This window comes from Candoia aspera, chromosome 3, assembly GCF_035149785.1.
Source record: "Candoia aspera isolate rCanAsp1 chromosome 3, rCanAsp1.hap2, whole genome shotgun sequence".
NCBI lineage: Eukaryota > Metazoa > Chordata > Lepidosauria > Squamata > Boidae > Candoia > Candoia aspera.
Window position 1 is genome coordinate 194974935 of NC_086155.1, and position 23492 is coordinate 194998426.

General features: G+C 42.8%; 1 protein-coding gene and 1 non-coding gene across 2 annotated transcripts in view; both read right to left on the reverse strand.

Moving 5' to 3' along the window:
- EXT1 (exostosin glycosyltransferase 1) overlaps positions 1–23492 on the reverse strand; it is a 277521-nt gene that overhangs the window by 31192 nt on the left and 222837 nt on the right. Inside the window, exons 2-4 of the mRNA XM_063299615.1 lie at positions 18909–19002; positions 17118–17225; positions 9205–9324 (exon numbers count right to left, since the gene is read on the reverse strand). Of these exons, the coding sequence (XP_063155685.1) occupies positions 9205–9324; positions 17118–17225; positions 18909–19002 (322 nt within the window). The remainder of the gene's footprint in view (positions 1–9204; positions 9325–17117; positions 17226–18908; positions 19003–23492) is intronic.
- LOC134495101 (U6 spliceosomal RNA) lies at positions 21103–21209 on the reverse strand. The gene has a single exon (XR_010067777.1). It is a non-coding gene; the product is annotated as a U6 spliceosomal RNA (small nuclear RNA).

The following is a 23492-nucleotide window of genomic DNA, read 5'->3' on the forward strand; positions in this document are numbered from 1 at the left end:
AAGATCTTCTCTAAACTGGATTTAAGAGAAGCCTACTATCGTGTACGGATCAAGGAGGGGGATGAGTGGAAAACCGCATTCAATTGCCCGTTGGGAGCTTTCCAGTATAAGGTGTTGCCGTTTGGGTTGGCTGGGGCCCCTGGGGTATTTATGCAATTAATCAATGAGGTTTTGCATGAACATCTGTTCAAAGGTGTACTTGTGTATTTGGATGATGTATTGATTTATACTGAAACCATGAAAGAGCATGTGGCTCTGGTAAAGCAAGTATTGTGTAAACTCAGATCGGCTGAATTGTATGCTAAGCTGTCGAAATGTGCCTTTCATCAGACCCAAATTGACTACTTGGGGTATAGAATTTCTGATAAAGGCATAGAAATGGATCCTGCCAAGGTGCAGGCTATCATGGACTGGGAGAGTCCCCGCACCCGCAGGCAACTTCAAAGTTTCTTGGGGTTCAGCAACTATTACAGATTGTTCATAAGGGGATTCGCTGAGATTGCCTTGCCCCTAACGGAGCTGCTGCGAACCAAAGGGGTGGGAGACACTAGGAGAGTCAAGAATCCCGGAGCGCTATTGAGGTGGACGCCTGCGTGTCAAACGGCGTTTGAGCGCTTGAAAGCAGCTTTTGTCAAAGAGCCAATTTTACAGCATCCTGATCCCTCCAAGCCGTTTGTTGTACAGGCAGATGCTTCCGATTATTCTATTGGGGCATTGTTGATGCAGAAGGATGAGGCAGGATGCCTCAAGCCCTGTGCCTACTTATCCCGCAAATTCTCTGAGACTGAAAGACGTTGGCATGTTTGGGAGAAGGAGGCATTTGCAGTAAAAGCTGCATTAGAAGCTTGGAGGCATCTGTTAGAAGGGGCAAATCATCCCTTTGAAGTATGGACGGACCATAAAAACTTGGAGGCTCTTAGTACCCCTCGAAAACTGAGCCCCAAACAAGTTCGTTGGGCTCAATTTTTCAACCGATTCAATTTTCAGTTTAAATTTATTCCAGGGAAAAAGAACTTCTTGGCTGATGCCTTGTCAAGGCAACCTCAGGACTCTGGGGCAGCGCCAGATGTGGTAAGCACCCTATGGACGGCGCCCCAATTGGGCATGCAGGCTGTGACGCGAAGCCAAACGCGCGCGCAGCAGCCGCCCACTACAAGCGCTGTTCAGCCAAGTCCTTTGTCAATTCCCTCCCAGTTGCAACAAAAGTTTCTAAAAGAACTGAAAACGGATACTTGGTTGCTTGCAAATAAAGACAATGTTACTTTTGACAGAGGCTTTGCTTGGAAATCCGACCGCCTCTACGTCCCTGAAAGCCTCAGAAAAGATGTCTTACTCCGTTCACACGATGACAAACTTGCAGGTCACTTCGGGTTTGTAAAAACCTTGCACCTCGTTCGGAGGCAATTCTGGTGGCCCACATTACGTAAAGATGTCAAAGACTACATTTCCTCCTGCACTGTTTGTGCAATGTCCAAGCGCAAGGTAGGCAAGCCCCAAGGACTGCTGCAACCGGTGGCAGCCCCTTCTTCCCCTTGGGAGGAAATCTCCATGGACTTTATTGTCGAGCTCCCGCCCAGCCAACGCAAAACGGTCATTTGGGTGGTCAAAGACTATTTCTCCAAACAGGCTCACTTCATCCCTTGCGTGTCCATTCCGTCGGCCCGTCAGTTGGCGCGCCTATTCCTTGTACACGTGTACAGGTTACACGGATGTCCCTCCCGCTTAATTTCGGACAGAGGTACACAATTTACCTCGCAATTTTGGCGGGCATTTCTCAAGCTGTTGGGCACGAAACAAGCCCTATCCACGGCTTGGCATCCTCAGACGGACGGGGCCACTGAGGCGCTTAACTCGACTCTAGAACAGTACCTTCGAGCTTTTGTGAATTACCAGCAGGACAATTGGGTAGACCTCCTACCATTTGCTGAAGTGGCTTACAACAATGCAGTGCATCAAAGCACTGGCCAAACCCCCTTTCGGGTAGCCCTGGGTAAAGACTTTGTACCTATCTCTGATCTACCACAACCTCCGGCTGGTGCAGTCACTCCAGATGATTGGACAACACAACTGGCTGACTCCTGGCCAATGATTCAAAAGGCATTGGCAGATGCACAAGCAGATTATAAACTATATGCTGATCGGAAGCGGGCTCCCCAACCGGCATTCCAAGTGGGGGACTCTGTGTACCTTTCAACAAAGTTTATCAAGTCATCCCAACCTTCAAAGAAACTTGCGCCTAAGTTTGTGGGTCCTTTCCCGATTATCGCTCAGATTAACCCTGTGACTTTTAAACTTGACTTGCCTCATAACCTTAAACGCTTACACCCTGTTTTTCATTGCAGCTTACTCAAACCGACTATTCCTTCTGACCGATGGCATCGTCAACCTCCACCTCCCACCCCCATCATGATTGATGGTCAGCAACACTTCGAAGTTAAAGAAATTCTAGACTCTAGACGCCTTCGCAATTCTTTGCAATATTTAGTCCGTTGGAAACATTTCCCTCATCCTGAGTGGGTCGCTGCACCAGATGTGGCTTCCCCTGTTTTGGTAGCCCGCTTCCACTCTGCTTATCCCACAAAACCGGGTCCCTAAGTGTATTTTTAGGAGGGCGGTATGTCATGTTCGCCGTTTCAATGTCTTTGATGCATCGTAACGTTTCGCATGTCATTAATTGGATGCGTGTTTCATCTTTCTCGGGAGGATGGGAACGGTTATCTTTTGGCTTTGCTTTGGAATGTATTTGTATTATCTACTGCGCTCAAGGTTACTTTCCCAGGCTAGCAACTCTGACGATTGCTAGCACCTGTGGCGGGCGGAGCTGTTACGAGGGAGGCGGGATACGTTTGTACCAAGGGTTTAAGTTTGTATTTGGCGCGCTTTTGCTCATTCTCAGCTTTCTCTGTATCTGCCTTTAGTACTCTAAATAAATCAGATTTCATTTAGCAGCCTCTTGTGAGTCTGAGTATTTGGGGCTAGGGCAACCATTACATAAAGCTGAGAATCTAAGTTCCTAACTCCGCTGGCCCCTGTCCAGGAAAGACAAGCGTCTAACCCTGTGAGGGAGAGAGCCCGCGATGACTGAACCCGACATCATGATGATGGAGGAAGGGGAACCGGACTCGACCGTGAGGCAGTCCGGCCGACCGTCCCAAGGTGAGGAGCTGTCAGCCATCCGAGAGGAGGCGAGCTCCGAGTCGGAGAGTGAAGCCGGGGGGCTGAAAACGGCCCCAGAGACCACCGTAAATTCTCCGGGCGAGCTGCTCACCTGGGATACGACCCAAGGAGAGGCCACGGCAGCGGGGGGTCCCTCCTGGAGGCAGAGATACCCATTGTCCCCCAACGTGGTGCAGGTGCAGCCAACGGAGGGCTCACCCACTCCGGATCGGATCCGAGTGTTGGAGTCCAAAATGGATTCGTTGGAGGCTATATTGAAACAGCTGAGCTTGGATGTGACCTCGTTGCGAGAGGTCCGGGAAGAATCAAGCCAAAGGCATTCAACCCCCTCTTCCCAGGGGCTGTCCCCGGAACGGCGACGGGTGGTGCGGAGGCGCGAAGGGGACCAGTCGGTCCGGATGGAAATCGCAGCATCGCCAGGGCGATCGCCCCGGGGCCCCGTGCCGCCCCAAGCTAGGGGAACACAAGCCGCGGCAGCACCGGTGGTGGGGCGCAGCGCGGCGGGAGGCGGCATGCGAGACTTCCCTGTCAAGTTTGATGGGGACCCGACCAAACTCTCGTTCTTCCTGACGAACGCGAAAGCCTATATGGAAGAATGGGGGGCGTCTTTCCAATCGGAAAAGGCAAGGATCATCACCATTGCCACCAAACTGAAGGGGAGGGCGGCAGACTGGTATGTCCAGATGTGCCAGTCGGAGGCGCCCGAACTGGACAGTCTCGAGGAGTTCCTCTGGGCGTTAAAGCAACACTTCGAGGACCCCTTAGCAAAGGAGAGAGCAAAGCGAGCCCTGAAGGAACTCAAGCAGGGGTTCAGATCAGTGGCCGATTATGCTTTGGAGTTTAAAGCGCTAGCTGGGAAGGTGGATGACTGGTCCCAGGCCACCATTATCGAGCTCTTCAAGGATGGCTTGAATACAGAGGTGCTGCGCTGGTCCCTGGGGAGGGACGACCCATACACGCTGTATGAGTGGATCCTGCTGGCGGGGAGGGCTGAACATGCCCAGGAGATCTTTGCCCAGCGGAGGACCGCCAAGTCGGGGCGGGAGGTGAAGCCCAGCCGCCCATCGACCACCGGGGGAAAACCGGGACAACGACCCTGGGACGAGGAGCGGGAGAAGCGGTACGCAAAAGGCTTGTGCCTGAGATGTGGTAAGGAGGGGCATAGAGTGGCAGCATGCCCGAAGGCAAAGGTGGAGGAACGGCCCGGAAAACCGCCAGCAAAGTCCCCTGCATTGCCGAGGAAGCAAAAAGCTGCGGTGGCTGAAACCGCGGGAGACGATGTGATGTTCTTCGAAATTGAGGGGGAGACCGAAATCCCGCAGCCGGCGGGAAACGCCAGCCACCTGCTCTAAAGGGCGCCGCTGGGCAGGTGGTAGAGGATGGGCGCGAGCCTCCATCGGTGAGTGGCACTTACCGCATACTCATGGTGAAATTGAAATTGGGCTCCCAATCCAAGACTGTGGAAGTATGGGCCATGATTGATTCGGGGTGTTCCCGCTGTCTTATGCACCCCGACGTGGTGGCGGCTTTGGAGCTCCCCACGTTCCCTTTACAGCGACCCATCGCTTTTACTCAGCTGGATGGGTCCGTGGCAGGGGGCCAACCGGTCACCCATTTTACAGGGCAGGTAGCCTTGCAACTGGGCAGTCACCAGGAAAAGCTGTCTTTTGGGGTGGCTCCGGTTGGGGGGCCATTGGTGGTGTTGGGGGTACCCTGGTTGGTGCAGCAAAACCCCCACATAAACTGGGTCTACCGAACTATCACGTTTAGGGATGGGTTTTATCAAGCGGCCGAGGGGAAGGGTGCCCCAGGGGAGATGGTGGGGGTTGCGGCAGCTGCGACTCCGCCTTACCCGGCCTCTCCTCTGGAAGGCTTGCCGGCCGAGTACTGGATGTTTGCTGATGTATTCGGTGAAAAGGAAGCCGATCAGTTGCCCCCCCATCGGAAGACGGACTGTGCCATAGAACTGTTGCCCAACACCCAATTGCCTAAACCAAAAATTTATTCCATGACTCAGAAGGAACTAACTCTGTTGAGGGAATTTGTGGATAAAAACCTGGCGCGCGGATTTATTGAGCCGGCAAATTCACCCGTGGGGGCGCCGGTTCTTTTTCGCCCAAAAAAGGACGGAACATTGAGACTTTGTACGGATTTCCGCGGATTAAATGCCGTCTCAATTTCCAACAAATATCCCTTGCCATTGATAAAGGACATGTTGTCACATCTGGCCAAGGGCAAGATCTTCTCTAAACTGGATTTAAGAGAAGCCTACTATCGTGTACGGATCAAGGAGGGGGATGAGTGGAAAACCGCATTCAATTGCCCGTTGGGAGCTTTCCAGTATAAGGTGTTGCCGTTTGGGTTGGCTGGGGCCCCTGGGGTATTTATGCAATTAATCAATGAGGTTTTGCATGAACATCTGTTCAAAGGTGTACTTGTGTATTTGGATGATGTATTGATTTATACTGAAACCATGAAAGAGCATGTGGCTCTGGTAAAGCAAGTATTGTGTAAACTCAGATCGGCTGAATTGTATGCTAAGCTGTCGAAATGTGCCTTTCATCAGACCCAAATTGACTACTTGGGGTATAGAATTTCTGATAAAGGCATAGAAATGGATCCTGCCAAGGTGCAGGCTATCATGGACTGGGAGAGTCCCCGCACCCGCAGGCAACTTCAAAGTTTCTTGGGGTTCAGCAACTATTACAGATTGTTCATAAGGGGATTCGCTGAGATTGCCTTGCCCCTAACGGAGCTGCTGCGAACCAAAGGGGTGGGAGACACTAGGAGAGTCAAGAATCCCGGAGCGCTATTGAGGTGGACGCCTGCGTGTCAAACGGCGTTTGAGCGCTTGAAAGCAGCTTTTGTCAAAGAGCCAATTTTACAGCATCCTGATCCCTCCAAGCCGTTTGTTGTACAGGCAGATGCTTCCGATTATTCTATTGGGGCATTGTTGATGCAGAAGGATGAGGCAGGATGCCTCAAGCCCTGTGCCTACTTATCCCGCAAATTCTCTGAGACTGAAAGACGTTGGCATGTTTGGGAGAAGGAGGCATTTGCAGTAAAAGCTGCATTAGAAGCTTGGAGGCATCTGTTAGAAGGGGCAAATCATCCCTTTGAAGTATGGACGGACCATAAAAACTTGGAGGCTCTTAGTACCCCTCGAAAACTGAGCCCCAAACAAGTTCGTTGGGCTCAATTTTTCAACCGATTCAATTTTCAGTTTAAATTTATTCCAGGGAAAAAGAACTTCTTGGCTGATGCCTTGTCAAGGCAACCTCAGGACTCTGGGGCAGCGCCAGATGTGGTAAGCACCCTATGGACGGCGCCCCAATTGGGCATGCAGGCTGTGACGCGAAGCCAAACGCGCGCGCAGCAGCCGCCCACTACAAGCGCTGTTCAGCCAAGTCCTTTGTCAATTCCCTCCCAGTTGCAACAAAAGTTTCTAAAAGAACTGAAAACGGATACTTGGTTGCTTGCAAATAAAGACAATGTTACTTTTGACAGAGGCTTTGCTTGGAAATCCGACCGCCTCTACGTCCCTGAAAGCCTCAGAAAAGATGTCTTACTCCGTTCACACGATGACAAACTTGCAGGTCACTTCGGGTTTGTAAAAACCTTGCACCTCGTTCGGAGGCAATTCTGGTGGCCCACATTACGTAAAGATGTCAAAGACTACATTTCCTCCTGCACTGTTTGTGCAATGTCCAAGCGCAAGGTAGGCAAGCCCCAAGGACTGCTGCAACCGGTGGCAGCCCCTTCTTCCCCTTGGGAGGAAATCTCCATGGACTTTATTGTCGAGCTCCCGCCCAGCCAACGCAAAACGGTCATTTGGGTGGTCAAAGACTATTTCTCCAAACAGGCTCACTTCATCCCTTGCGTGTCCATTCCGTCGGCCCGTCAGTTGGCGCGCCTATTCCTTGTACACGTGTACAGGTTACACGGATGTCCCTCCCGCTTAATTTCGGACAGAGGTACACAATTTACCTCGCAATTTTGGCGGGCATTTCTCAAGCTGTTGGGCACGAAACAAGCCCTATCCACGGCTTGGCATCCTCAGACGGACGGGGCCACTGAGGCGCTTAACTCGACTCTAGAACAGTACCTTCGAGCTTTTGTGAATTACCAGCAGGACAATTGGGTAGACCTCCTACCATTTGCTGAAGTGGCTTACAACAATGCAGTGCATCAAAGCACTGGCCAAACCCCCTTTCGGGTAGCCCTGGGTAAAGACTTTGTACCTATCTCTGATCTACCACAACCTCCGGCTGGTGCAGTCACTCCAGATGATTGGACAACACAACTGGCTGACTCCTGGCCAATGATTCAAAAGGCATTGGCAGATGCACAAGCAGATTATAAACTATATGCTGATCGGAAGCGGGCTCCCCAACCGGCATTCCAAGTGGGGGACTCTGTGTACCTTTCAACAAAGTTTATCAAGTCATCCCAACCTTCAAAGAAACTTGCGCCTAAGTTTGTGGGTCCTTTCCCGATTATCGCTCAGATTAACCCTGTGACTTTTAAACTTGACTTGCCTCATAACCTTAAACGCTTACACCCTGTTTTTCATTGCAGCTTACTCAAACCGACTATTCCTTCTGACCGATGGCATCGTCAACCTCCACCTCCCACCCCCATCATGATTGATGGTCAGCAACACTTCGAAGTTAAAGAAATTCTAGACTCTAGACGCCTTCGCAATTCTTTGCAATATTTAGTCCGTTGGAAACATTTCCCTCATCCTGAGTGGGTCGCTGCACCAGATGTGGCTTCCCCTGTTTTGGTAGCCCGCTTCCACTCTGCTTATCCCACAAAACCGGGTCCCTAAGTGTATTTTTAGGAGGGCGGTATGTCATGTTCGCCGTTTCAATGTCTTTGATGCATCGTAACGTTCTAGTGTAATCAGTGGGCCAGAGTCAAGATTAACCCAAACCCATTGCTTTTATTGGATCTGATCTAGCCTGAATTAAATCATAGAAGAACAGTTTTACTTAATGAGAGAACACTAACTATGCTTAATGGTGGTGATTAAAACTGGAAGAAGAAGAAGATAGGAATTTGCTATAGGAAGAGAAAAAGGAACATGTATTACCAAGCTGACTCCAAATGTGAAGAAGTCATCAGAGAGGGGGATTTGCTCAGAAGTTGTGTGAAATGGTTCAGTCTTATTGCATATGCTACATGCAGATTTGCAGGAAAGCATTCTTCAACACTTTGTCAAAAGCTCATTTGCCCCTAAGCCATGATTGCAAAGAACCAAGTCACTTGGTTAGGATCAAAGATCAAACTACTACAGGAATCTTCCGTTCTCCTTTCTGAACACAAGGACTTAGAGGAGGTTAGAGCCTGTGCTTATGTATGCAAGGCTGAATCATGGCTTAGCATTACCTTGAAGAGACTGAGACAGCAAAAAAAAATGTGTGCAAGTCAATGTCTGCAAAATCAAGCTAAGGCTCAACAGAAAAGCACTTAAAAAACATGGCCAACTCATTTCAATTCTCAGTCAGGTTTCTGACATTTGCCTCCTTAATCTGAAATAGCTACTGCCTTAAGCCCAACATTTTCTTCACCTTCCTCCAGACATCAGTCAAAGACCTTGAAAACATCTTGGAGTAGCATGCCTGCCTGAATAGAGGAAAAGTTTTATAGTATCACTTCTTCAAAACATGATTTTTCCAGAAAAGGTCCTTAAAGAACCCATTTACCAGCAATGACAAGCAAGCTGATTTATCAGCCATCAAAACCCCAAGAAGCCTCTAGTCTAGGAGAGGCCACATTTCCTAGCAAGTTAGATGGTTGCCAATTTGTCACCCTGTCATTTCTTCTTACACCAATCCCAGAGACAAAGACCATAGTTCCTCAGGGGGAGAAAAGTTATAAAGAAGCTGAAGGTCTCTCTTTTGTCAGATTCTTTGCAGAGGCACTTGCCTTGCTAAGTACCTGCAGAAGTCAAGGCCAGACACAATCCAAATGACAGAAAAGCCGGGCCTCAGCTCCAGCTATTATCCGAGAATTGTTACTCACCTCTAGTGTGGTCAATACAATCTTCTCAACTGAAGAAAAATAAGCCTCCCACAAGAACTGTGTCTGCTGTCTAAGTGCTAGGATTTTATCCTGATGGATAGACCTGATTGTAGAAGGGATCTGTAACACAACATTGAAACAAATAAGACAGAGTCAAAAACACTGCAACCCGGGAACGTTAAGGCATGACTGGGGACCTTTCCAGATGATCCGTTTATAGCACAATCCGTTTAGATTTTATAGATCAGCGTACAGTGCATTTGGCTCTCATCTACGGCATACAATCCACACTGTCAGGCAATACCAGCTGTAATTGGAAATTGAATTATATGGGCTGTTAATGCTGTGTCTCTGTCCTAGTTCCGACTGGAGAGCCTGCACTTCTTATATTTATTGGAATTTCTCCAAAATCAGAGCGTCCTCCAAAACCAGATCATTTGCAAGCTTCCCATTTTCACAAGCCCTTTTTTGATGACAGGTAAAAAACTTTAACATGGCAGTGAACATCGCCATTCATGGGTAGTACCTGTGCCCATATCTGGGTTTCTATTGCCTTCAATGTGGATGCCTATAAACTTTCAGAACCTAAAAGATTTTTCAGTCCTTCTTCCAAGCTGTCCTCTCAAAAGCAGAAATGTTTGGAACCAGCGTGTGCACCAACAATCCAGGAGTGTATGCGCAAGGTCAATTTTTTAAAAGCCTTTTCAAGCTATAAAGTTCAATGTGACTGAAGGGGAAATAGATAATAATTTTATTAGCTAGGCAGAATTTGAATTAAATTAAAATTTATGGGGAGTAGAATCAATTTAGCAACTGTTCTGGCTCCATTGACTCTTTTTGGGAATGTGGCCCTTGGAACACAACCACAAAGTGATGCCCTCGGCCTAAAAAAAAATCTTCTTTATTCCCAGTAGACCATGACTATCTTTGGACTAGATAATATAGGGCCCAAAACTGATCATGGTGTACCTATGGGCTATGGATTAGTTCTCAGTAAGCTATATAGTACTTGTCAATCTAGAACCACAAAGTAACTTATACTGATGAATTTATTCATTCTGACTTCTCATTTTTCTATCTCAACTTCAATTTTTAACCATTTCCACACCAGTTTATGACTAAATCACTTTTCCTATAAAACTTTATAAAGATTTTCATGTATCTTGCTCATCATACATACATTATGGAGCACACCTGTCCCTTGCACAGCTTGTCTTTGCATGCTTTTTAATGGAGAACTGCTTCATAAAATTCAGAACCTGATGGATAACTGTACTGGTTTATCTACTGATACAGGAAATGCAAGTTAGGCAGCTTTGTAGTAAACATAAACCCAACTAATTTCTCCTTATATCCTAAAAGTTCCCAAGTGGATGTTCTTGCTCTGTAAACTGAAGAGCCATTGGTGGCCCAGAGAGATTCCACATCCATGGGAAGAAGAAAAAGGAACAGAATACAGGTAGTCCCCATTCAGCGACTGCCTTGGACAGTGACCATTCTCAGTTATGATGGTGATGAAAAAGTAACTTTGTGACCAATGGCACATTTACGACCTTTGCAAGTCTGTAAAGCAAAGGAAAGCTGAAGTAAGATCGCAATCACAGTTGAGGTTTCACTTAGCAACCACTTTGCTTAATGACTGATCGGCTGGTCCCAATTGTAGTCGTTAAATGAAGACTAGCTGTATCCAAGACAGATGCCAAGCTTCTATGAACTGCATGACCTTTAGGCATCTTGCATAGCAGACAGGAGAAAAATTGATTTCAGAAAGTTCTGACTTATATATCTTCTATGTATGTGCATACTGTATACTTTCTATCTAAAGTAGGAAAAATCAATCCTTCATATTCCATTTATTGAGGAGGGTACTATTTTAGTATGGCACCTATTTTCTCATTAGTCTGCTGTGTTCTTCCTAAGCCTTTCAAATGATTCATTTTTCCTGGGCTAATTATGCATAAAGCATCTGCCTATGTTTGCTTTTGATTTGTGCCATTTTGCATTTTCCGCTTACACATTAGATTATACCCAACAAAGGCCTTTTTGCTCATACATATTCTCTCACATTTTTTGCCCCCAAAATCCATTCCAATAAAATACTCTTAATTAGAATACATCTGTTCTTTGCATAGCATCATGATTTTATAGACAATGGGGGTGAAGAGGAAACATCTTAGGGGCAACAATTCTCTCATGCCAAAAGGAATTTTGTATTTTGCAAGAGGTTCAATGAGATGAAACTTGTAATGGTGTGTGGGAATGACCTTGGGAGATGGGAAGAAGAGTTGCAGACTAGTGTATAAAAGATATCTCAACAAACAGAGGGAGGGAAGGTGTGGGAAACCTTTGAGAAGGGACTCTCCCTAGTTTTCTGGAGAGTGAAAGGAAAGGAGGGGAGAAATACTTTCAGTCTTACATGATTCTGTTAATGTAATTTTATAATAAAGACAGAACTAGTACTCCTGGTGGTGCTTCGTGTCTGGACTACCTCACAGGGCTAACAAAAACCTTCTACTCAACATCCAGTTTTGCCCATCTCACTGTAAACCTCAAATTGCTGGGCAGTATCCCATGTGGGCCAGTGCTCCTTTCAGCAAGCCATGGGAGAGTTCCCAAACCAGGAGGCAGATGACATGCTACCTTCATTTCTTGGTTCAGCAAGGGCATGGGAAGAAGCCAAGGTGTCATAAGGAAGCTGCTCCCAGCTATGGTAAGCTACCCTGTTTTGCACCTCCAGAAGAAGCACTGCAAATCTTCGTTCAAGTGTTTCCTCTGAAACAGGAGCCAAATTGGTTCAGTTCTCCCAAGATGGATGGAAGTACCATGATATTATGTCTCATGCAAAGGTGGCACCAATGTTAAAACATGAGTGATATTCCAACTAGCATCATCTGGATTTTATATTGTATTTATCTTCAATATTATATTTGTATGTACATTTATTTATGGCATTTTAATGTTTTTATCCTTGCTGTAAACCACCCAGAGTCCCCCCTTGGGGGGAGATGGGCGGTGGCAAAATTTAATAAACAAACAAACAAACAAACAAATAAATCAGCTCATCTCTTGCATGTGGAAAAGGGCCAAAGTGCAATCATTTTAACAGTCTGTAAATCTGTTATTGAAACAAGGGTCATGAGAAAACTAAAAATGAGGATATGAGACCCATCAATAACAATGCAAGAAGGCAGCAATTAGTGAGACGTGTCAGCATTGAAGTATTCATATCTTCATCTATTTGTGATGTGAAGATCTTCCTGGGCCAAGCCAGCACTGAACCACTGAAGTATGTTGGCTGTGACCTGAAAGTGCTTCATAAGGAATATAGATTTCTAACTGTAAAGAGCAAGGATTATCCATTACCTTTAAATGGAACCTCGACTCATTCAATGCATGAGGCTTGAAGGAATCATTGTTTAGAGCCAGTGGTTTCTGTCATACTTCAAGGTAAACAATGGCTTTAGTGAAAAAAATGTAGGTTTTCACAGCTGCTATTTATTGGTGCAATGACTTCTCGGTAATGTTGCATGAGACAATGAATATGCCTTTAAATATAGTTTAGAGGTTCATGAATGAGCTTAACTGCTTCCCTTTGAGCTTAACCGCTCTTCTTTTCGTCCTGTTTGACCAGGAAGATGATTTCAGAATTAATCTTAACTATGGCTAAGCATACCAACTTCGTAAATCAGTCTCAAGTTGGGTTCTTTATATCTCTTTATATAATCTCTTTATATAACCTTTTGTAGCATCTGCTTGTTAATTTCAGCTAACATTAACCATAGGTTGCTGGGTTCATATAACATGGCAAATGGTGGTGAAACGGAGGAGAAGCTTGCAAACTCTTCATTGTAGTTCTGCTGCAAAAGAAAGGCAAAAATCTCAGCCCATTGCAACATGGCTTTAAAGGAGGCTACAGGGTTGAGATTGCCTTGGTTGTTCTCATGAGAAGGTTGTCTAAGGGCTGTCAGAGAAAGTTTTTTCCTAATTTTCACAGCTTTTGATACTATCAATCATGGTATCCTTATGGATTCTTTGAGAGATCTGGGAGTAGAAGGGAGATTTCAGATAGTTTAACTTTCTTGAAAGAGGAACAATTGAGTGGATGGAGTCCTTTAGAATGCCATTCTGTCTTCATCACTTTTACAGTAAGTACATATATACACAGAACCATGGAGAGCATCAGGAGATTTAGAGCTATCAATATTCTGGTGGAACCCAAACGTAGTTTTTTGTAACATGCCTGCACCTAACAATTAAGTGCAGGCATGGATGACCAATAATAAATTGTAACTGAATCCAGGCATGGTGGAGGTACTCATTATAAGGGATCACAATTCTAGAGAAGTGGTAGATCTCCTGGTTTTAAACAGAGTTATACTCTCCACAAAAGAACAGTTTGGGAAGTGCTTCTGTATGATGATCTCTTTCTGGTTTCCTAAACTGGAGCAAGGGTACCCTTTCCTGGACGGAGAATGTCCTTAAAATGATGATACAGGTGGGGCAAACTCCAGACCCATCAAGTGTAAGATACTCTACATGGGCTGATTCTGTGTCTAGACCAGAAATTTCACCTGGTACAGAACTCAGCAGTTGGTTGAGTTCTGTTCTGAAATAACTGAAAGAGACCTCATTATACCTGGGCTAAATGCACTGTACTGCCTGCCAATTTGGTTCTGGTGAGATGGAAACTGATTGTCATTATTGTTAGAACTCTATGTGGCTTTGGTCCAGACCACTTGAGAAAACCGTTTTTCCATACAACCTGAGGTCTTTAGAATGCATTCTCCACTACATTGGAAGCCTAACCTCTTTGTTTTCTAAAAGACTCTAAAATACCCCAAACAGGCTTTGAACAATTAATTTTAATTGTTTCACACTGGTGATTTTTAATATCTCTGGTTTTAATTTTGGCTTTACATTTCCTTGTAAAAGACTGAGAGATCTTTACTGAGGTGTGTTTAGCTCAATAAATAAAATAATTAACTAATTAAATGGTGTGGGCTCAATAGCAGGCTAAATGTGTTCATATCCTAATACAGCCAGGGAACCAAAGTGATTAATCTCTCAATCCGGGATTGGAAAGACTTAGGTTCAAATCCCAAATTTAAACTGGAAGCTCACTAGGTGGTCTCTGATTGAACACTTATTTTACAGGAGTGAGCACTGAGAGCGATAGGCAGGAAGAAAGGAAGACAGGCAGGAAATATGGAAATAATATTTTTCTTTGTTATACAGAAAAGATATCCCCTATTGATTGATAAGATTAAAATAGATTAGCTGCCTTTCTAAGAGACTACATCATGCTGGCTGGGGAATACTGGGAGTTGAAGTCCATGTATCTTAAAGTTGCCAAGGTTGAGAAACACTGCAATGAACTATCTCGTACTAAATCTTAACTGTGCAATATTACACATTTTGTCTTAACAAACTATCTGTTGAATGGGAGGTACTCATTACTTAGTCCATTTAGGACTGCATCTTATTTTTTAAAAATCAACTTGTTTAATTGATTTTGCAATTCTGATGCGCATTGCAAAAAAATAATGTGAATTCATAAATTTGCATGAATATATGAATTTTCTGATAGATTTTGGCAACATTTAGGTGATCATTTCTTATATGTCTATTCAAGTTGGGTGGCTAATACATTCAAACAAACAAACAAATAAAAACATGGCCAGACATATCTGTATTATGTTTAATTGACTGCATTTCATTATTTTTCTCAAAACCTTTTGGGAGAAACCTTTTTATCTATACGTGCACATGAAAAGAACAGTATCATCACACCCATGAGTGAAAGTAAGCCGTGGATATCTTCAAAAGTGGGCGGTGAAGTGGGGAAAGGCAAGCTGAAAATATTTTCTAAAGCATATTTTTACACGTTGGCTCACTTACAACACAAACTAGACTCCCATTTTTAATTTCATTTGGCTATTTGCTATTCATCTTCTTGGCTTACAAGACGGGTGTGGGAAATGATGAACTGATGCTGATCTGCCACAAATACAAGAGAATTATTAGAAAGGGATGATGTTTTAATAGCGGGTCATTGATACAATAACGAAGAAGGGAAAATGTGGGGCAACAATGACAACAGAGAAAGTGGCTCAGGCTTGTCTGGAGCTGGAGCAGCGTGACACTGTGGAGAATATGCAAATAAAAACATCCGAGCTCATCTAAAATGGGAAATGAAAAACTGTAATGCAACAAAAACATTTCCCAGAGCAGACATTTGGGCTTCATGCCAGCTCTTTAAAAACCACTGTTAATAATAGTATAGTAGCTGCTCTAGTAAGGAAGCAGCTGTGAAGATAATCAATTCTGCATTATAGGAAACAACGAAAATCAGAATATTAATGTACTCATGGGAGGGGGGACATTTACAGATAGTTGGAATTCTGCACAACCTTCTCTCTTACCTTCAGCAACTAAATATGCCAGGCATGGTGCAGATTTTTACAGTTTGCCAGATTTAAATATTTTGGTCACACACATGGCAGTACAGCACGTGCCTTGCATGAAAAAGAACTCAGGTTTATTCCTTGAAGTCTCCCATTAAAAGGTTCTCGGAAGCAGGGCTGGGGAAAGACACCCCCCTCCCCCTCCATCTGACAAATTGGAGAGTAGCTTTGAATCCAGAAGCACTCCTTCGGAAAAGCAGTGGGCTTAAACCAGATATGACTCTCCATGGATGGAAGAGTTTTCCCAGTGGTAGAAATAATGACCCAATAGCCAGCCTCTATTAGTGTAAACGTGGGAAAGTTGTGATTTGGTCCAATTCTTCCATTTCTATTAAAGTCTCTAGTCCCATCTGATATGAACTCCCAATTCTTCAAAGTAGATTTTCAGGAGCCCAGGAGAGAACAATACCCCAGAATAATCCAATAACTTGGGTTCTTTCACTAGGTCCAACCCAGTGCCTTTATAAAACTCCAGAATGGGAGGAAGCGTAACAGCCTCTGTTTCTTCTTCCCAAGAAACTGTGATAGACATTGACTTAAACAAGGAAGTCACACTGCCTCTTTATTGCATGCAATGGTCACATCCACCCTGCTCTTTATGGGGCAAAGCCAGATAAATTACATTTTCCTTTTCCAACCTGGTGCCCTCCAGATGTAATGCACTGCAACTCTTGTTAAAGCAGGGGAGGATTTCCATACCCTTAATCATATCTGGAAGGTAGTTGGTCAGGGAAAATAAGTTAAGAGGAAGAGAAAAGAGATTGGAAGAATCTCATATAGAGATGACTAAGGATTTTGATTTTTGTACATTCCTACATGTAACAACCTGATCTGCACCTCCTGGATTAATATATGGATCAGAACTTAGCTATGCATCTAATGTCACACTTTTCAAATTTCATGGTATGGCTCCAGGCAGTTTAAAGCTTCTGTAACATTGTAAGGGCTCATAAAATACTGTAGAGATTTAAATATTAAAACATGAAGTTAAATATGCATCTTGAGTGCTTTTTAATATTTGCAAGCTAAATTCAGAAAGTGCTCAGAATTATAGATAAACATACGTGCAAGTAATATGTAGGTTTGCCCAACTCTGATTTAGGATGAGAAGTATCATGACTATAAATATTTTGACATTGCAAATCACGTTCTATGGCAAGAGCTTTCAACTCTGGAGCTCTTGTGCACACCCATTAAAAAAAAATAATCAGATGCTCCTACATTTTTAACCAAGACATTTGGAGGCCTGAATGACCTTCATGTCAGAAAGTGAATAATGTTTTATTAAATGAGTTAATATTCACAATGACACAGACAAATCCTGGCTGATAAAAAATCTTTTTTATAGCCATGACCTTTTGGATATATCTTTCCTGGAAGTAGAGAGGATGGCTGCTGTTGTCAACTGACTGGATGAAGGCCACTGCTTTCTACTTGCCCACCCCTTACCTGTAGTAACAATCTCTCATCTCCTATGACGGCAGCTTGATTCCAATCAATCACCTCGGAGAATGGGAGTTCCCATCCATTGCTGAGCATCACAGGAATACAGGCAGCCTGCACAGAAAATCATTACAATTGGGAGGAGGGTGGACAGTTTCAGGGTGGCTTTTCAGCAAAAAAATTAACAAGCTGTATTTTTGTAGAAATGGAACTTTGTAGAAATAATCTTTTACCAGCAAGAATCCTTTGGCATCTCATTCTTGCATTAAAAACAAACAAACAGGTGGGATGGGAGCTGTTTAGGTAAGTGAAACGTTTTTTCAAAGTATTGACTGCTTGGGATTGTCTGCACATAAAAGAGCACAGAGAAGAAAAGAAAAGAAACGCATGCTGCATGAACTGGCTAATTCTGCTTCCCATATCTAGCTGTACTGTACAGTTTTCAGTATCTGAAAATAACACTGCATTGCCAAGCACAGAAATCATGACAGCAAGATAATTCTCCCAAACATGTCTTGGATGCAGTAGGTGCGTTGCTTTATTTTAAAATTTTATTTTGACTCACTTTAACCCTGCACCCATTCCTTCCTGCAGTTTCCTTTCCCTAAGAAACACTAACAAACAGAAGTTATTTCTTAGGACTCATTTAGCATGCAATGGGAAAATCCAGGCTGAATTTAGAGGCAATTTTGCCTCAGCCAGATTTCAACAATAAGCCATATGACAGGCAGTCCTCACTTAACAACCATTCATTTAGTGATGGTTCAGACTTACGATTATGCTGAAAAAAATGGCTTATGACCTATCCTCACACTTATGACTGTCACAGCATCCCTGCGGTCACATCATGATTTGGGCGCTTGGCAACTGGTTCACATTTATAATTGTCACAGCATCCTGTGGTCATGCGATCACCATTTTCAACCTTCCTGGCCAGCTTCTGGCAAACAAAATCAATGGGGAACTGTGTGATTTGTTTAACAAACACATGGTTCACTTAATGCCCACTATGATTCATTTAACAACTGCCTCACAAAAGGTCATAAAATCAGGTTAGATTCTATGCTGGTCTTTGATATGCTGGTCTTTGACCGTAATAAAGATTTGTTTGTTTGGGTCAGAATTGTTTAGCAACCAAAATTCTGGTCCTGATTGTGGTCGTTAAGTGAGGACTATCTGTATTTATTTCCATCTAACTTACTGGTCACTGTTCTTCTAAAACAGAGGCAAGCAACCTGTGACTCCATATAAAACTCAAAGCCCCATTGACCTAGGCTGTTAAAAACTGAAAACAAGCTTTCCCATTTCACTTCAGTGGAAATGGAAAAATTATACTGTAAGTCTTCAAATAGGCAGATCTCAGGTAAAAAGAACAAAACAAAACAAAACAAAACAATCCACTCTCTTAATGCAACCTCAGATCTCTCAAATATATGATAGGTCAACTTTGTTTTCTCCCCCTCAGCCAGCCAACATACGCTAAGAGATGTGTATTTTCAGCAAAGAAGTTTACCATTTTTGCCCTGAAGTAAGATTTCTGACTCTATTTGTCCAATGGTTTGGGACAATCCACCCTTGAGGAAATATAATAATGCTACAAGGCCTCTTGATGCTGAGGAACTCCTGTGATAGTCTCTGCTAACCCCTCCTGAAGAAGAAGAATGAATGCAGAATCACAGACTATTAGGGAAATAAAATCTCTGCTCTGTTTTTCCTTTCCCTGGCACAGTATTATCCAGGACAGAATTCTAGTTGAGAAAAAAGCTTAAATGGAGCTAAAAATTCTATTGTTCTTACCTGCAGGGCCTCCAAGAACCTGAAGGATCCAAGCCTCCGGCCACGGGGGACCAGACAGAAAGTGGCATTGTGCAGCATTTCACGATAATCATACCTAAGACAAGTGAGGGGGGAGAGAATAAAATAATAAATTAACAATGAATCCCAAGATAATTGTGCGTGAAAATGTAAACATCTGGCACCGCACATCTGGTCAGAATAATCCCTGGACAATTTCATATCTGTACAGTTGACATAACATTAAGAGGAGAAAAGAGTAAGGTCAGTCAAAAATGCATAATGAGATCATCTGAGCCAATGTCTTTAAGCAGAACACATGGTAGGGTCCCATGGCTAAGCAGGGCCCTTTACAGTCGATTCCTGTTCAAACAACTAAGGGGGGGGGAACTCATTCATGACCTATGGGGATAAAAAGACTGATCCAGAAGTTCTGGTTCAAAATGTATATTGGGATGATAGTGATGGACAAATTCATGTACTCACCAAAACAAAGCTCAACAGAAGGGTATTTTTATATTATATTTATATGCTACATATGGATATCCATATATGTTATACATGAATATCAAACAAAGAATTTCTTTGCCTAAGCAAGATAACAAATAGTTGTTTAGGAATAAATCTATCCATCTAATCTACCTATCTATCTGTCTATCTATCTATCTATCTATTGACTAGAACAACCTATTTTATTTTCAAAGATTTGGATAGAGGAAAATGGATCAAAAATATTTGAGACTTATTTTCTTCCAGACATGTAATCTGTGATTAATGAATTAATTTAATGCACTCCATAACTGTTCTATGCTTTCAATTGAGATTATATATTGATACAGAAGCTCCACAATCAATGCATCAACTTCTTGTCAAAACAGAAGGAAATCTAATATTTATTTATTTTTTCAAATTTCTATTACCGCCCATCTCCCCCAAAAAAGGGTGACTCTAATATCCAGTGAAACCCACCAAGAGTAATCAGTCAGCAATAAAAATCCTCTTAATCAACCAGGAAGGGATGAAGAATGGATAGAATGAATCATATTGTGCAGTTATGGGTCAGCAAGGATGAATTCAATGAGAAGAGGGGGCAATTCTGAATGTTTGTATTGTAGCACAAGATTAGATTAAAAAAAAAAAATTGGCAACTCCACATAAAGGAACAATGACCCCTGTTCCTCAAAGTTAAAGCATTCAGTGACACCCTACTTTTTTTCTTTTAAATTTCGCCAAACATTTCAGAAGCTTTTACCAAAAGCACCACATCAGATCCCTAAAAGTTTCAAGCCAGATTGTAGCTAATGGCACTTTTGGCAAGCCAGTTACTCACTTGGAAACTGCTGGCTGCTCAACTGATGTCAAGGAAGCCAAGATTAAATATCCTCCTCTCCAACCATTCCTCTCTAGCTCAAACACTGATACATTTATTTCTCTGGAGATTTTTGCAAACTGCAAATAGGTGCTACTTTTGACAGTTAAAATCATGCTGCAAAATTTACCCAGCCCTAACAATCTCATTTAATCATAGCCTGGAGGCACTGATTTTTTTTTTATTTTTTTTTTAAATCTTTTTTTTTTGTTTTGTAGTGGGGAGGGGAAGAAGGCTAGAATATACAGAAATGTAAATTTAGGTCTATTTTTATATTCATTCTCTTAGAAGGTACAAAGACAGGTGTGAGCAAATTTTGAATTATAGGACACATCACTAGGAAGTCCTACTGGCTTAAACAAGGATGTATAATTGGTATGAAAAAGTCTCCTTGAAATAAGTTAAAATGATCTTCATTAAGCCCAATTAAATGTTCCATCTTTCTGTTATTTAAAACTTCCCCAATCCAATCTTCACTGGGCTTGGAGGTATTGGAAAATCACTATAGCATCTATTTTGAGACTCACTGCAAAATGACCAGAAAAAGGAAAAGCCTCCTGTGCTTTTAAGACTTCAGTGCGGAACACACAAAATGCTGCCACCAATTGTAATTTAAAACATTTGTATGTGGCTTCCTGTTTTAAGAACAAATCTTGAATGTTTAATGTGGCCAAACAGGGATGAATGATGAAATATATAGGGAGGAATAGCATTAACTGCATTTAATTTATAATTTTAATTACATTTAATTTAAATCAAATTCAGTCCTGGACATGCTCACTCCTTTGCCCTGCACCTCATCTCAGAGCCCTTGGAATGCCTCTTAAGGGCCAATTGTTCCACCCCTGAAAACCCTGCATCATCCTTGCACAGGGACCATGCTAACCTGCTCTGTATTGTTCCAATTTTAGCAGACAGGCTGTCCAAGCAAGCATAACCTGCCTTTTCCTGTTTTAGCATCAGCCTGATGTGTAGATGCATTCAGTGCTTCAATAAAAGCATTAAGCTTGGCTACCCATTAAGCTTGGCTACCCACACCTCACTGCAGCCTGCAGTACAGATACAAGGTAATGTGCCTTTGAACTGAGCATGACTCCTGATGACTACCTTTTTCCAGACTTGCAGTTTTCTTGGGAGCAGCCATTGACTTCTTCCAGCATGTGTTCCAACTTCCCATTCCAGACTTCATCCCTGGGACTTCCTGGTAATCTTACCCAGGAACTAACTAGGTGAGCAAAGCCCCTATTTTTATTAAACACACACACACACCCTAGCAATCATACCCCTAAAGCAGTGCAAATTTGCAAATTGCTTGCAATCATTCTGAAGTATTGGTGTAGGCTGTCTCTCAAAGCTAAAATATGTCATTTTATCAGGCTTCCCAACAAGGGCTCCGCACTAAAATAAGATGAAAGCGATCCACATTCTGCATCATGGAAGTACAGAACTTTCCAACCTATTAGGTTATGCAAATGGACAGAATGCACACTTTCTTTTATTCTGTAACACTGATAACCTTATAGGGCTTCATTTGGTTTTGCTATTTGTGGGGAGGGGACTGAAACACAAATATTTGCCCACACTTCCAATTTCAGTCATAGCTGGAAGGACTAGGAACCTGTCTACAGTATATGGAGGAAAGAAAAAAGGGACAGATTTCTCGGGAAGCTGGAACCATCTTTCATTCCACATCATATCCTTTCTCTGCGCTCCTGTGGAATCACAGCATATACAGAACCCTGTTTGTTTTAAGCAGAATAATAATTAAGAACAGTAGTTTCTTTGACTTAGCATGGATAGCAAAGTCAAGCTGCAATTCAACAGTCCATACAGTTCCATTCACAGAAGTCAAACTGGGGTAGGAGGAGGAGATTATAGTAGTTTCTACTTCTCAATCACCGTTTTTCTTCCCTATGCATCAAACATCTTCTTTTCAAGATATGCTGCATGGAGGAAAGTTTTCCATGCATCCAAGTATAGATTTCTCACTAGGATTTACATGCATTGGTCCTATATTCTCCATCATTCACAGACTATAACTATAAAAAACACTTAAAGTTTGGAAAAGCTACAAATTCTAGAAATGGTCATTTCTGACTTCTGGTGAGGATTCATGGTGAACTAGATGTCTCCGAAGGAATGGAGACAGCATTGTGGCGAGATTGGAGGCCAGATGGGATTAGTGGCCTGTTAGTTTCTTCAGATAAAGGAGAGATTGTGAGATTGCCCACCTACACTCCAGGAGTCAAGGGATTTCCACCAAGATCACAGCCGCAGTGTAGCCAATACAGACATAATATTCTACTGAGCCTCATTTCTTAATCACTTTTGGAAACTGCTTAAATGCTTTTCAACTACTAAGAAACTTTCAATGACAAGTCTTATAAGACGCACCAGGTGAGTTTCCTTTAATCCTTAGTGAAATAAGTTTTAAAGATAAGTTTAAGGAGATATATATATATGGAATAAACAGCAAAAGGGTGATTAGAATGTTGATTTTGGAAAGTTATAAATGGACTAAGGGTCCAGATGGATTTGAAATAAGATTTTGAAATTAATCATAAGAATCATTCCCGTGAGAAAATGCTTTTGTTTTGAACTCTTAAAAGAAAATACGATAGGATGGGAATTTGAATGCTGGACACTAAAGGGAACCAGAAGGAACTACAGATTACAATTAAAGGAGAAGAACACTTAATTTTGATTTACTAACACAGAATGGAGCAAAATATTTTAACATTGGACATACTGGAGGGTATTTGTGAGCAATGGATCCAGAAGTTAATATTAAAAGTGTCTGCCATTATAGAGACTGTCTTTTGAAGACGTTTTGGAAGAGGAACATGTTTTACTGGATAAGACTGAGATTGATCTGAAAGTGGATTTAAAAATGACAGGCTACAAGAATGAAATGGAAACAGATGCTACACTGGATATACAAATGAAACTGGCTGATGTCCTAATAATTAAAAGGGAAATACAAATGGAAAACCAAAAGAACGACTTGGATAACTTTCTTATATTGGATTTACAAAAGAGACCTGTTAAAGTTCTGAAGGATTTTGTGAGAAGGGAGAAAGAAAAAATGAAAAGAAAGTTACCTCTAGGACATTAGTTGAGGGGAGTAAGGATGAAGATTGTTAAAAATAAAAGGAATATAAAAGGGGTTTATTTGATCAAGGTTAAAATAGGTATGTTGTTATTTCTGCTAACCCTTA